Source organism: Oncorhynchus keta, chromosome 19, assembly GCF_023373465.1.
Source record: "Oncorhynchus keta strain PuntledgeMale-10-30-2019 chromosome 19, Oket_V2, whole genome shotgun sequence".
Lineage (NCBI taxonomy): Eukaryota > Metazoa > Chordata > Actinopteri > Salmoniformes > Salmonidae > Oncorhynchus > Oncorhynchus keta.
In genome coordinates, this window is record NC_068439.1 from 81,042,180 (window position 1) to 81,055,772 (window position 13,593).

The window sequence follows — 13,593 nt, forward strand, 5'->3', positions numbered from 1 at the left end:
ATAACTTTCACATTTTCTCAGAAAACAAATGAATGTGCCTATATTAGCCCATATGATGTTCATGCTTTGTTTCCCCAGACCAGGCCCAGATGGGATCAGTGGTGGTTGGTATAGGCTGCAGTTGATTAGACTGAAGCATAGATTAATTGTGAGATGGGGGTTATGAGCTTCCCACCAGGCACAGACTTCAAAAAGCGACATGTATTCCGTTTTTGTTCAATTTAATTTTATTGGAAACAACATGGACATAACCAGCGTTTTGTCACAACTTGGCAGTGAATTCACATATATTATACCCACGTTTTCAGTCGCAATTTGATTTTTACCACATGTAGGCCAACTTATTTGCATTTTTGTTTATCAAATTGAAGCCTGACGAGTTATGTTGTGAAGTCTGTACTGTTATATTTGTATGCGAGGGGGTAGTAGCCCCCCTCTCATGTTACTTGATAAAAAAAATATGGTGATAGCAACTGTTTTCAAGCTAAAATGTAATGTGTAGCACACTCACTGCCTCCCCTTCAACTTTCATCGATGAGAAAAGCTCATTTCTAGAAAATAACATACCCCTGTTGCAGCAGACCAACGTAAATCACTGTGTTTTGATTACTGTGTACCAAGACACGGTCGATGCCTCTAGAAGACCTACACAAAATGGTCTCCTTAAAGCGAACGGGGACAATTACAATGGAATTTAAAAAATGGAGACTCGTCTAAACTTTTAAAAAAAGCATGATAACGTGCTGCCAGGAATGGAGTTAGAAGCTGTGTGATTGGATGACTCGCAGGCACAAGTGGAAGCTGTGTGATTGGATGACTCGCAGGCACAAGTGGAAGCTGTGTGATTGGATGACTCGCAGGCACAAGTGGAAGCTGTGTGATTGGATGACTCGCAGGCAGAAGTAGAGTTTGAGTGGGTGGTTGATTCATTGATGTTCTACCTCGTAGCAAAAACATATTAAAAAAATACTGTTTCACTCCACCAGTTTTGATAAACAAATATGCAGGAAAACATTAGAATAGAAAACATCATGTTTGGCTGCTATGATGGCAGTGGTGCACCAATACTCTTTGAGAGAAAGTGTTTGGGAACGCAACGAAATGAAACTCACATTTCATTTAAAAAAAAATCAAAGACAAACATGACTTAAAACTAACATACCATGCTTTAGGACTTCAGAGAGAGAGAAGATTCATTTCACATTATGGTCACCAGAAAAACATGAACGATAGGTAGTTATTTCAACCAAAAAAGGCTTGGGTAAATCACAAGAGAAAATATAGAAATTCTTAAAAAGAAAATACACACTTAATTAGGCTAATTAGCATATTACATATTCTGGTGGCCAGAAGTGTTGTAAACATTCATTAGAAAACAAAAAACTGCTCAATTCAAATTGAAATAAATTTGTCTCGAGACCCTGTAACATATGTCATAAAAAAGACAACTGATCCCTGATATGGTTGAGATGGGTTCCGTATCCCATTGAAATACCACAGTGCAAAGATACCTTACGGTAGGAGACAATCTATAGGTCATTACCTGCTCGGCGTAGCATCTATTGCTATATAAATCACGATGAAGTAAAGACTCTGAAACACAAAACAGCGATGAACCAAGTTAAATCATCATTTTAGATGTACATTCAATAGTAAAAACAATTATTTTATTTGTGAATCAAAACACTGTGTGTGTGTGTGTGTGTGTGTATGTGTGTGTGTGTGTGTGTGTGTACAGAGCATGTTTTAAACAACAACAAAAAGAGAGAAACTGGATTTCTGAAACAAAAAGGCCTTTTCCTGACACAACCACAGACTTCGGTCAATACAACACATTAAAAAGGTAAACCACTAGGAATCCTACAGAACAGGTAGACAGACATCAAATGGATTAAAAAAAAACTGAACATCCTGAAGGAACCTGAAAACTATTGAAAAAGAAGAAGAAGAACAGGGAAATAAAAGGACTCCTTCCTGAAGGGGGATTAGCACTAAATACAAGAGAAGAAGAACACACCCAGTCTCAAACAAAGAGACATTTAAAAAAAAAAAATCAACCCCCGCTGGTTGGTCACTATCAGGATGACTTTCAACTGCCTTTTGCTAGAGGCCAGAGGACCATTACATGAACTGTAGTAGGACAGTGTCTTTTCACAGATGTGCAAATGTCCATGACCTGAAGGTGATAGGTGAAGGAATGGAGGGAGGGAGGAGAACAAAGGAGAGCCAGGAATGGAGACGAGATGAAGGGTGAACATCATGTTTAAGATGCATTTGGCTGCCATTTCAATACATTAGACTTCACCCAGGTGCTGAAGCATACCTCAAACCCAAACGATTACAGTGTGCTCAGTTGAAAACAATTGTGAAAAATTTACATAATTTCAAAGTGGGTGAGGAGGGGGTGGGGATTGATACTGAGGACTCTGTTTGAGGGAGTGACGGGGGAGGGGGGGAAAGAGTTTAGGATTCGGAAGAGACTACAGACAAGATAGCATTTCAGTTTGTTACAGGGACACCCTTCTGCTTAAAGCTAGTGTAACAGAGTGTATGACCACCATTACACTAAGTGTCCTCTCTCAGCCATGCCCTCTCTCTCTCAGCCATGCCCTCTCAATTCAATTCAAGGGCTTTATTGGCATGGGAAACATGTGTTAACATTGCCAAAGCAAGTGAGGTAGATAATATATAAAGTGAATGTGAATATCTCTCTCTCTCTCTCTCTCTCTCAGCCATGCCCTCCCTCTCTCTCTCTCTCAGCCATGCCCTCTCTCTCTCTCACAGCCATGCCCCCTCTCTCTCTCTCTCAGCCATGTACTCTCTCTCTCTCAGCCATGCCCTCTCTCTCTCTCTCACAGCCATGCCCCCTCTCTCTCTCTCTCAGCCATGTACTCTCTCTCTCTCTCTCTCAGCCATGCCCCCTCTCTCTCTCTCTCTCAGCCATGCCCCCTCTCTCTCTCTCTCTCTCAGCCATGCCCCCTCTCTCTCAGCCATGCCCCCTCTCTCTCTCTCTCTCAGCCATGCCCCCTCTCTCTCTCTCTCTCTCTGCCATGTCCTCTCTCTCTCTCTCTCTCTCTCAGCCATGCCCTCCCTCTCTGTCTCTCTCAGTCATGTACCAGTGGCACTCCGTGATGCAGGGCTCTCTTCCACATATAGTAGGTGGAACGGGGAGTCAGGGGGAAGAAGGACCTGAACTCTTTGAAGGTGGGGAAGGACTTCTCCTCGAAGCGTTTCTGGAGGAACAGTTTGGCCTTGGCCTTGAAGTTAGCCAGGGCCACCAGATCCATCACAAACATCTGGTCGTCTGTGGTGGCGGACATATTGGTTGGGTTGGGGAGGGGGGATGTCACAGAGGTCATGGTGACGGGGGCTCTCAGATCCTCTGTCGGGTCCCCCTCAAAGGAGAACACGTCCTGCATTGGAGCTTTTGTCTTTATGTCACTCTCTGCCATCATCATCATCATCATCCCATTCTCTTTCCCTGCGTTGTTGTTCTCCATAATCATCTCAGAACGGTCCACCTCTAGAGACGGGGTGGTGGTTTCCTGCTTCCTGGTTCCACTGGGGCCGTTACGCCACAGCCAATAGAAACAGAGGGACAGGGAGGGGTACTTCACTCTGAACCTAGACAGAGGCCATTTTGACCTCCACACCTTCACCTTGGCAGCTTCTCTCAGCTTCTTCCTGCGTAGGAACACCATCCTGAACCCTTTATGGTTGTTTCTACAGATCTTAACTCTGGGGAAGACCGTGTCAGCATGACCATGGCTCTCAGTCCCCCCGATAGGGGACAGACCACCAGTTGGACTACTCTTATCCGTGTCCAAGCTGTTTTCACTGCTTCCGACCTTGTAGCCTCGGTTAAACAGCATGGCCTCTCTCCTCCAGTTGTAATAAGTAGACCTGGATCAAATCAAACGTTTAGTTCAAAAGTTCATGTTAAAATTGCAACACACTTTACAGTAAATCAATAAAATTAAGGAAGGTAATAAAATGGATGAATGCAAGATTTAAAAAACAAAAATAATGTCTAAAATAACAGTAAACTATTTTTTATTAAATATTTGAGCTAAATAACAGTAAACTATTTTTTATTAAATATTTGAGCTAAATACCAGTAAACTAAGGCTGAGCTAAATAACAGTAAAATCCTTGTAGGTGACCTGGAGATCCCTGGGAAGCTCCTCTTGAAGATGCGGAAGGGGAACGATGTATTCCTAGCGATGCAGTTCTGAAGAACCTTCTTGGCCTCCTGCATCACAGCCATGTTTTGGGCCCGTTCTCCATCCATCTTATCATCGTTGTAGTTCAGGCCGAACAGACTGGCCACGCTGTTGTGATGCTCTGCGTCTGGCTCTACCTCATGGTCTTCCTCATGGTCTTCCTCCTGCCCGAGTTTGGACTCTGGAGAGGACCAGGACTCCTGCGCCGTGCTGTCCCCTGGACTCACCTCGCTCGTGGAGAACGTGGAGAAATTACCGCCGGATGAGATCAGCTCGTGCTTCCATGCATAGTAGGTGGATCTGGAGATCTCAGGAAAGAACTCTTTGAACTGATGCAGAGGGATGAGCTTCCCTTCCAGATAGCACGCTTGGAGGAAGTGTTTGGCCTCGTACCTTGACAGAAAAAGATCAGATTGAAAATAGTAATTCAATGTCAGCAGAAACATACAGCTAAATAAACAATACAAGACAAAAAAAAAGTGAATGTGCCAGAGTGCCATGATTTAAAATCAGACAGTATTTTGATCGACGACAGAGACAGGAAACTGAAACGTACCTGGCAGCAGACCTTAAACGGTGCTCCTGCGTCTGCCGTCTCCAGCGGTAGAACGTACTCTTGGTGACGTTGTACTTTTCCTTCAGACTGGAGTAGGACAGGAGAGAGTCCTGGTTGAGAAGCTCCAGTGTCTTCAGAGGGGGGACCCTCTGCTCGTCGTTAGGACTCCCCGTCCGGAGATCACTGGAATGGACTAACGCTACAAAGACTGTGGGTCTGAACCTGGAGGAGCCCCCCTCCAGCTCTCCAGACCACATGATGTGCAAGGTGATAGGATCCATGTCTTTGGGGTAGGACCTGGGTCTTATCAGGCGGTTGAAGTAAGGTCGTATCTTGAGGTTGTACATGGGGTAGACAGAATAGATGTTGCACTGGAGGACGGAGGAAAGAGCATAGAGGTGCCACATGTTGGCGTAGGAGCCGGGGAAGCAGGAGGCTTTGACGTCGGCGTCGAAGATCGCTTCGAGGACTGAAAGGGGGAGGTTGAGCATGTCCTGGGACTCCTCGGCACACAGGCTGAACCTGGCCGCCTGCAGCATCACCTTCGAGTCGATCATACCGCCCAGGTAGTATCTCTTCCACAGCAGCATCTCCACCACCGTACGTACCTGGAGGAAATGCAGTTCAGGAGTTGGCACATACTTAGTGTATCTTTTTACACACACACACACACACACACACACACACACACACACACACACACACACACACACACACACACACACACACACACACACACACACACACACACACTATTTTTTTAGTAGCTCTTATCCACAAAGAAATTACATTTCCAAACTAGGAAAAAATAAAACAGATTCACAAAATAAATACAACGTAGTGGTTGAAACCCAGATGCTGCTTATGATTGAGACACTGCCAATCTCTGCTCACCTGCAGCTCCAGACTGAGACTAGTCGTCCCCACTAGCAGCATGCTGGCTGTATCAAACAACAGGTTCCCCTCTCCCTTACAGGCCAGAGGCAGGAGGCCTCCGGGGGCGTCAGCAGGGTACAGGCTATGGGCCACGCCGTCGATGCCTGCCCAGCCGGGGAACTCCTGGCAGGGGGAGGAGGGCAGGGTGAAGGGGGTCAGTACCTGGTGGACCTCCAGAGCTACCCTGGTGAGGGCGTGCAGGCCGGAGCTCTCTGTGGCATCCTGCAGCTCCTCTAGGACTGAGAGTATCACCTCCTTCCTCTGAATCATACCTGCCGGGACACAGAGACAGAACATAGATAGTCTAGTGGTTGGAGCGTTGGACTAGTAACCGGAAGGTTGCAAGTTCACATCCCCGAGCTGACAAGGTACAAATCTGTTGTTCTGCCCCTGAACAGGCAGTTAACCCACTGTTCCTAGGCCGTCATTTAAAATAAGAATTTGTTAATTAACTGACTTGCCTAGTTAAATAAAAGGTCAAATAAACATTTGAACCTGAACCCATACAGAAGCAGATACACAGGAAAGCTTCAGAAGCCGTGGACTATTCAGAAGCCGTGGACTAGATCACTTTAATCACATCGAAGGGGGGAAAAAAATAAAAATGTAATTGTGAACCTACATGAAGAATGTTTTTATCTAGAACCATCAGCTTACGGGTTTGACTGAATAGGTCCTGAAGAGACATGCATTTATAACCGACTGAATGTGATTGAATTATTGTGTTCCTGGACCCATTTACAGAAAGCTGGACCAGTCGAGATTAAACACGGATTTGTGGCAGGCAATGTGTTCGCAAATATATTAGCTGCACATGTTCACAATAACAAACCAGCTCCAGGACTGAAACGTATTGCTGTAAGCTTGGTGAAGTCATATTGATATTCATGTGACAAATGTTATATACATATTTTTTATGTTTAAAAATATATAGAGAGATATTTTAAATTAGGTATAATGTGTTCATTGTGTAAAATATGTATGTGTGTTGTGTAAAACATTCTAGCAGTTTCCACTAAGAGAAAAAAAAAGTGCAAATTAAATGCAATTAATTACGCAATTATTTCATCTTAATATAGCCAACGACGCACGAATGTGTGGTACAAGACGACGTGTGGCGAACACCAGAACTGAGTCACTAGGCTTGAAAATTGACTAAAATAATAATTTTGTAACAAAAACGTCGAAAATAATTAATTCTATACGAATGAAAATAGAGGAGACGTGTGTGATTGATTCGTTATCAACAAACGCACCATTAACCAACTGTTGTACCACGTTTTCTTCTGGTTACTACTACGTGGGTGTAAGTTACTTCGTTCATTGATACAATAGTAATTTGGGTACGTTACTTACCTGAAATATTTAGTATAAATCGTTTTCCAAGAGGACGTCAGTCAGTATCGGAGTGGTAAAGCGCACCGCATAGGGCTTCGTTCCGGATTCTCTCCCCGGTAACTTAGTTATTCCATTATGTGCATGGAACGGATTCAGACCACTTGGGTTCACTGCAGATAGGGTCACTTTGAAGAGAGATTTGGGAGTGATAAGGCCGACCTCTCTTCAGGAAATTGTCAATCGCCGCCGACGTGTTTTTTTGTTTTGTTGTGTGTGGTTTGAGAAAACACCGCCCCTCTTGCCCCCCACGCAGGGCCAGGGTCAATTTCAATGTGAAGTGGTAACAATAGCCGTGGTGTCGACGGCTATCGGTGAGAACAACACTTATATAGGTGGAAGTATCGGGTTGTTGGCTGTCTTGATTTGTTTTTCTCCCCCCAACCCAATATCAACATTTGTATGTAAAAATACAATTGACTCAGTACATTTCTCCGTGTACACCACACGATTTAGTATACAGTGCATTTCAATCACAGATGAATCCAGTAGGATTCATCTGCACAACACCTAGACCTAGTTAGTAAACTTAAATCTCCAATTAGTATGATGTTATTTTTTTTCATATATATTACTTTGTGGGTGTCCATTATCCATTTGGTATTTATTAGACGTTACGAATTACAATTCGTACAATATGTAACGAATTTACAAAACGTATGTAATGTTACGAATTCCAATTGGTTGTGGGTAATGTCAGCTAGGGTAGGCTTTAGGGGGTCGGGTAGCTAACATGCTAAGTAGTTGCAAAGTAGCTATAAAATAAAAAAATAAAATAAAAATATATATATATATATATAGTAAATAGTTGCTAAAGGTATCTGTGATGAGATTCAAACACGCAACCTTTGGGTTGCAAGACATCCCGCCTAACTTTAACTCCCAGCCGAGCTAACATTAGCCACAACAAATTGGCATTCTTTATGAAGAAAACGGTGTAGGCTACTGGGCACGAATGCCAATCCTGTGGTGGACGAAAACAGCCTGACTTTTTTTTTGGTGTGTGTGTGTGTGTGTGTGTGCTCGTATTGAATGTAAGTATTTTGTGTCGATTTCACGATAATCTGTGATAGTTATTATTATTATTCTTTTTTATTTTTTTAACAGTTCGTTTTATGGCCCAAAATGCTCTCCAATGCGTGGTATACATGTTGTTGTTGTTGTTGTTGTTGTTGTTTTTACTGATATCAGGCTTCTATTCAATAGCTTATACAGTAGCCTACATTCATTATTATTATGGACTGTTCTGGACATCCTGACAGCTCAGTCTCTGGTCAGCTCATAGAGAACATGCTACTCAGTCTCTGGTCAGCTCATAGAGAACAGGCTACTCAGTCTCTGGTCAGCTCATAGAGAACAGGCTACTCAGTCTCTGGTCAGCTCATAGAGAACAGGCTACTCAGTCTCTGGTCAGCTCATAGAGGACAGGCTACTCAGTCTCTGGTCAGCTCATAGAGGCTACAGTCTCAGTCAGCTCATAGAGAACAGGCTACTCAGGTCTGGTCAGCTCTGAGAACATGCTACTCAGTCTCTGGTCAGCTAGAGCAGGCTACTCAGTCTCTGGTCAGCTCATAGAGAACAGGCTACTCAGTCTCTGGTCAGCTCATAGAGAACAGGCTACTCAGTCTCTGGTCAGCTCATAGAGGACAGGCTACAGGCTAGTCTCTGGTCAGCTCATAGAGAACAGGCTACTCAGTCTCTGGTCAGCTCATAGAGGACAGGCTACTCAGTCTCTGGTCAGCTCATAGAGAACAGGCTACTCAGTCTCTGGTCAGCTCATAGAGGACAGGCTACTCAGTCTCTGGTCAGCTCATAGAGGACAGGCTACTCAGTCTCTGGTCAGCTCATAGAGGACAGGCTACTCAGTCTCTGGTCAGCTCATAGAGAACAGGCTACTCAGTCTCTGGTCAGCTCATAGAGAACAGGCTACTCAGTCTCTGGTCAGCTCTGGTCAGCTAGAGAACACTACTCAGTCTCTGGTCTACAGGCTACAGTCTCTGGTCAGCTCATAGAGAACAGGCTACTCAGTCTCTGGTCAGCTCATAGAGAACAGGCTACTCAGTCTCTGGTCAGCTCATAGAGGACAGGCTACAGGCTCAGTCTCTGGTCAGCTCATAGAGAACAGGCTACTCAGTCTCTGGTCAGCTCATAGAGAACAGGCTACTCAGTCTCTGGTCAGCTCATAGAGAACAGGCTACTCAGTCTCTGGTCAGCTCATAGAGAACAGGCTACTCAGTCTCTGGTCAGCTCATAGAGAACAGGCTACTCAGTCTCTGGTCAGCTCATAGAGAACAGGCTACTCAGTCTCTGGTCAGCTCATAGAGAACAGGCTACTCAGTCTCTGGTCAGCTCATAGAGAACAGGCTACTCAGTCTCTGGTCAGCTCATAGAGAACAGGCTACTCAGTCTCTGGTCAGCTCATAGAGAACAGGCTACTCAGTCTCTGGTCAGCTCATAGAGAACAGGCTACTCAGTCTCTGGTCAGCTCATAGAGAACAGGCTACTCAGTCTCTGGTCAGCTCATAGAGAACAGGCTACTCAGTCTCTGGTCAGCTCATAGAGAACAGGAAGCTGAATCAGATCTACAAGCCCACTTGAGTTACGACGCCATATTTTGTGTTGTTTGTGGTGAAATGGCATCGACCCTTTCTCCTCATAGAAGAAATGTGACTTCACTGTGTTCATTCTAAAGTATAGAATCTAAACTAAAATATTCTCTGCACAGTCTTTTCTCTTTCTTTCTTTCTTTCTTTCTTTCTTTCTTTCTTTCTTTCTTTCTTTCTTTCTCTCTCTCTTTTTCTTTCTTTCTTGTTCTCGTTCTCGTTCTCTCTTTCTCTCACTCTCTTTCTTTCTTCTCTCTCTCTCTCTCTATTTTGTGTTCTTTGTGGTGAAATGGCTCTTTCTTTCTCTCTCTCTCTCTCTCTCTCTCTCTCTCTCTCTCTTTCTTTCTCTCTCTTTCTTCTCTCTTTCTTTCTTTCTTTCTCTTTCTTTCTTTCTTTCTTCTCTCTTTCTTTCTTTCTTCTCGTCTCTCTCTCTCTCTCTCTCTCTCTCTCTCTCTCTCTCTCTTCTCTCTCTCTCTCTCTTCTCTCTCTCTCTCTCTCTTTCTCTCTCTTCTCTATCTCTTCTCTCTCTCTCTTCTCTCTCTTTTCTCTCTCTCTCTCTTCTCTCTCTCTCTTCTCTCTCTCTCTCTCGTTCTCTCTTTCTCTCTCTCTCTCTTTCTCTTCTCTCTTTCTCTTTCTCTCGTTCTCTTTCTTTCTCTCACTCTCTCTCTCTCTCTCTCTCTCTCTCTCTCTCTCTCTCTCTCTCTCTCTCTCTCTCTCTCTCTCTCTCTCTTTGTTGCACTCTTTGTTAGTCTGCTGAAGTCTCCCATTACCTCGTTAGACCAGTATCACTCTCCTGTACTGAACAGACTAGAGTATAGGGCAGAGTACTGGATACGGTAAGTGTTTGTGGATTGGAGTGTGGATATACAGACAAGGCATGGAGGTGTGGAGCAGCACGTTGGCCTGTTTCTCACACGTCTCCTGACTCTCTCAATTCAATTCAAAGGGGCTTTATTAGCATGGGGAAACATGTGTTAACATTCAAGGGGCTTTAAAGCAAAACATGTGAAAAAGATAATAAACAAAAGTGAAAATAACTATAAAAATGAACAGTAAATATTACACTCACTGAAGTCCCAAAAGAATAGAGACATTTCAAATGTCATATTATGTCTATATACAGTGTTGTAATAATGTGCATATAGTTAAAGTAGAAAATAGAAAGAAAAAAAAAACATAAATATGGGTTGTATTTACAATGGTGTTTGTTCTTCACTGGTTGCACTTTTCTTGTGGCAACAGGTCACACATCTTGCTGCTGTGATGGCACACTGTGGAATTTCACCCAACCCAACAGATATGGTAGTTTATCAAAATGTGTTTTCTAATTCTTTGTGGATCTGTGTAATCTGAGGGAAATATGTGTCTCTAATATGGTCATACATTGGGCAGGATGTTAGGAAGTGCAGCTCAGTTTCCACCTCATTTTGTGGGCAGTGAGCACATAGCCTGTCTTCTCTTGAGAGCCATGTCTGCCTACGGCAGCCTTTCTCAATAGCAAGGCTATGCTCACTGAGTCTGTACATAGTCAAAGCTTTCCTTAAGTTTGGGTCAGTCACAGTGGTCAGGTGTTCTGCCACTGTGTACTCTCTGTTTAGGGCCAAATAGCATTCTAGTTTGCTCTGTTTTTTTTGTTAATTCTTTGAAATGTGTCAAGTAATTATCTTTTTGTTTTCTCATGATTTGGTTGGGTCTAATTGTGTTGCTGTCCTGGGGCTCTGTTCACAAACACAAACACACCCTACAGAGCCCCAGGAAAGCAACACAATTAGACCCAACCAAATCATGAGACCAGGACCAGCTTGCTTAGGGGACTCTTCTCCAGGTTCATCTCTCTGTAGGTGATGGCTTTGTTATGGAAGGTTTGGGAATCGCTTCCTTTTAGGTGGTTGTGGAATTTTAACGGCTCTTTTCTGGATTTTAATCATTAGCAGGTATTGGCCAAATTCTGCTCTGCATGCAGAGCATGGGGATTCAAGTATTTTTTTAGACAGATCCTAATTGGTATGTCGAATGTTATGTTCCTCTTGATAGCATAGAAGGCCCTTCTTGCCTTGTCTCTCAGATCATTCACAGATTTGTGAAAGTTACCTGTGGCGCTGTTGTTTAGGCCGAGGTAGGTATAGTTTTTTTATTTTTTATTCGTGGTCCTGGCAACTGGACCTTTTTTAGAACACCATACTTTTTATCTTAATGACTTGCAGGGCCCAGGTCTTGCAGGGCCCAGGTCTGGCAAGGCCCAGGTCTAACAGAATCTGTGCAAAATATCTAGGTGCTGCTGTAGCCCTCCTTGGTTGGGGACAGAAGCTCCAGATCATCAGCAAACAGTAAACATTTGACTTCAGATTCTAGTAGGGTGAGGCCGGGTACTGCTTTTTTTTAAATCAACAAAGCACGAGAAGACTTAGCCTTTTGTTTTCGTTTGTTTGTCATTTAGGGTGTGCAGGGTGATTACGTGGTCTGTCGTATGGTAATTTGTTTAAAAAACTATATTGACATTTGATCTGTACATTGTTTTCGCTGAGGAAATGTGCAAGTCTGCAGTTAATGATAATGTAGAGGATTTTCCCAAGGTTGCTGTTGACGCAAATCCCACGTTAGTTATTGGGGTCAAATTTGTCTCCACTTTTTGTAGATTGGGGAAGATGCCAGAGCTGAGGATGATGTTAAAGAGTTTAAGTATAGCCAATTGGAATTTGTGGTCTGTGTATTTTATCATTTAATTTAGGATACCATCAACCCCACAAGCCTTTTTGGGTTGGAGGGTTTGTATTTTGTCCTGTAGTTCATTCAATGTAATTGGAGAATCCTGTGGGTCTTTAATAGCTGATTCTAAGATTTGTATTTGATCATGTTTATGTTTTTCCTGTTTGTTCTTTGTTATAGAGCCAGAACGTTTGGAGAAGTGGTTAATTAATTAATTACAAACACACACCTCTACAAAATGACACACACACACACACACCTCTACAAAATGACACAAACACACACACACACACCTCTACAAAAATGACACACAAACACACACACACACACACACACCTCTACAAAATTACACACACACACACACACCTCTACAAATTACACACACACACACCTCTACAGAATTGTCAGGGACAATGTAAGGAGTAAACGGTACATCATTTTCTTTAGGAATGTAGTGAAGTAAATGTTGTCAAAAAATATTAATAGTAAAGTAAAATTAAAACGACTTAAAGTAAAAATACTTCCAAGTACTACTTAAGGTTTTTACACCAATGAAAATTACACACACACACCAACAAAGCCACACACACACACACACCTCTACAAAATGACACACACACCACCCTCCAGGACTTGAGCATGACTCTCCCCTCTGACCACTGCCATCATGGGTAGATGGTCTGGTGACTGGATGGTCTGGTGACTGGATGGTCTGGTGACTGGATGGTCTGGTGTCTGGATGGTCTGGTGTCTGGATGGTCTGGTGACTGGATGGTCTGGTGACTGGATGGTCTGGTGACTGGATGGTCTGGTGACTGGATGGTCTGGTGACTGGATGGTCTGGTGACTGGATGGTCTGGTGTCTGGATGGTCTGGTGTCTGGATGGTCTGGTGACTGGATGGTCTGGTGACTGGATGGTCTGGTGACTGGATGGTCTGGTGACTGGATGATCTGGTGACTGGATGGTCTGGATGGTCTGGTTACTGGATGGTCTGGTGACTGGATGTCTCTCTCTCTCCCTCCTCTACCTCTTGCTGTCTCTCTCTCTCCGTCCTCTACCTCTCGCTATTTCTCTCTCTCCCTCTACCTCTCGTTGTCTCTCTCTCCCTCTGCCTCTCGTTGTCTCTCTCCCCCCTCTACCTCTGGCTGTCTCTCTCCCCCTCTACCTCTGGC

General features: G+C 43.8%; 1 protein-coding gene across 1 annotated transcript; it reads right to left on the minus strand.

Annotated features, from left to right (window-relative positions):
* Positions 1 to 221: 221 nt before the first annotated feature.
* LOC118397841 (vertnin-like) lies at positions 222 to 7,530 on the minus strand. The gene is made up of 7 exons (XM_052471482.1): positions 7,072 to 7,530; positions 5,674 to 5,987; positions 4,780 to 5,387; positions 4,164 to 4,616; positions 3,117 to 3,903; positions 1,544 to 1,593; positions 222 to 941 (listed from the first exon to the last, which is right to left on the minus strand). Exons 2-7 carry the CDS (start codon positions 5,983 to 5,985, stop codon positions 938 to 940), a joined length of 2,214 nt encoding a protein of 737 aa, XP_052327442.1. The 5' UTR covers positions 5,986 to 5,987; positions 7,072 to 7,530; the 3' UTR covers positions 222 to 937.
* Between the last annotated feature and the right edge of the window lie 6,063 nt (positions 7,531 to 13,593).

Excerpts from the sequence above, each read along its gene's own strand:
- LOC118397841 (XM_052471482.1), bottom strand. The coding sequence starts at position 5,985 with ATGATTCAGAGGAAGGAGGTGATACTCTCAGTCCTAGAGGAGCTGCAG. Across the intron at positions 5,388-5,673 it reads GTCTCAGTCTGGAGCTGCAG|GTACGTACGGTGGTGGAGAT; the intron begins GTGAGCAGAGAT and ends CATTTCCTCCAG. Across the intron at positions 3,904-4,163 it reads AGCTTCCCAGGGATCTCCAG|GTCTACTTATTACAACTGGA; the intron begins GTCACCTACAAG and ends GATTTGATCCAG.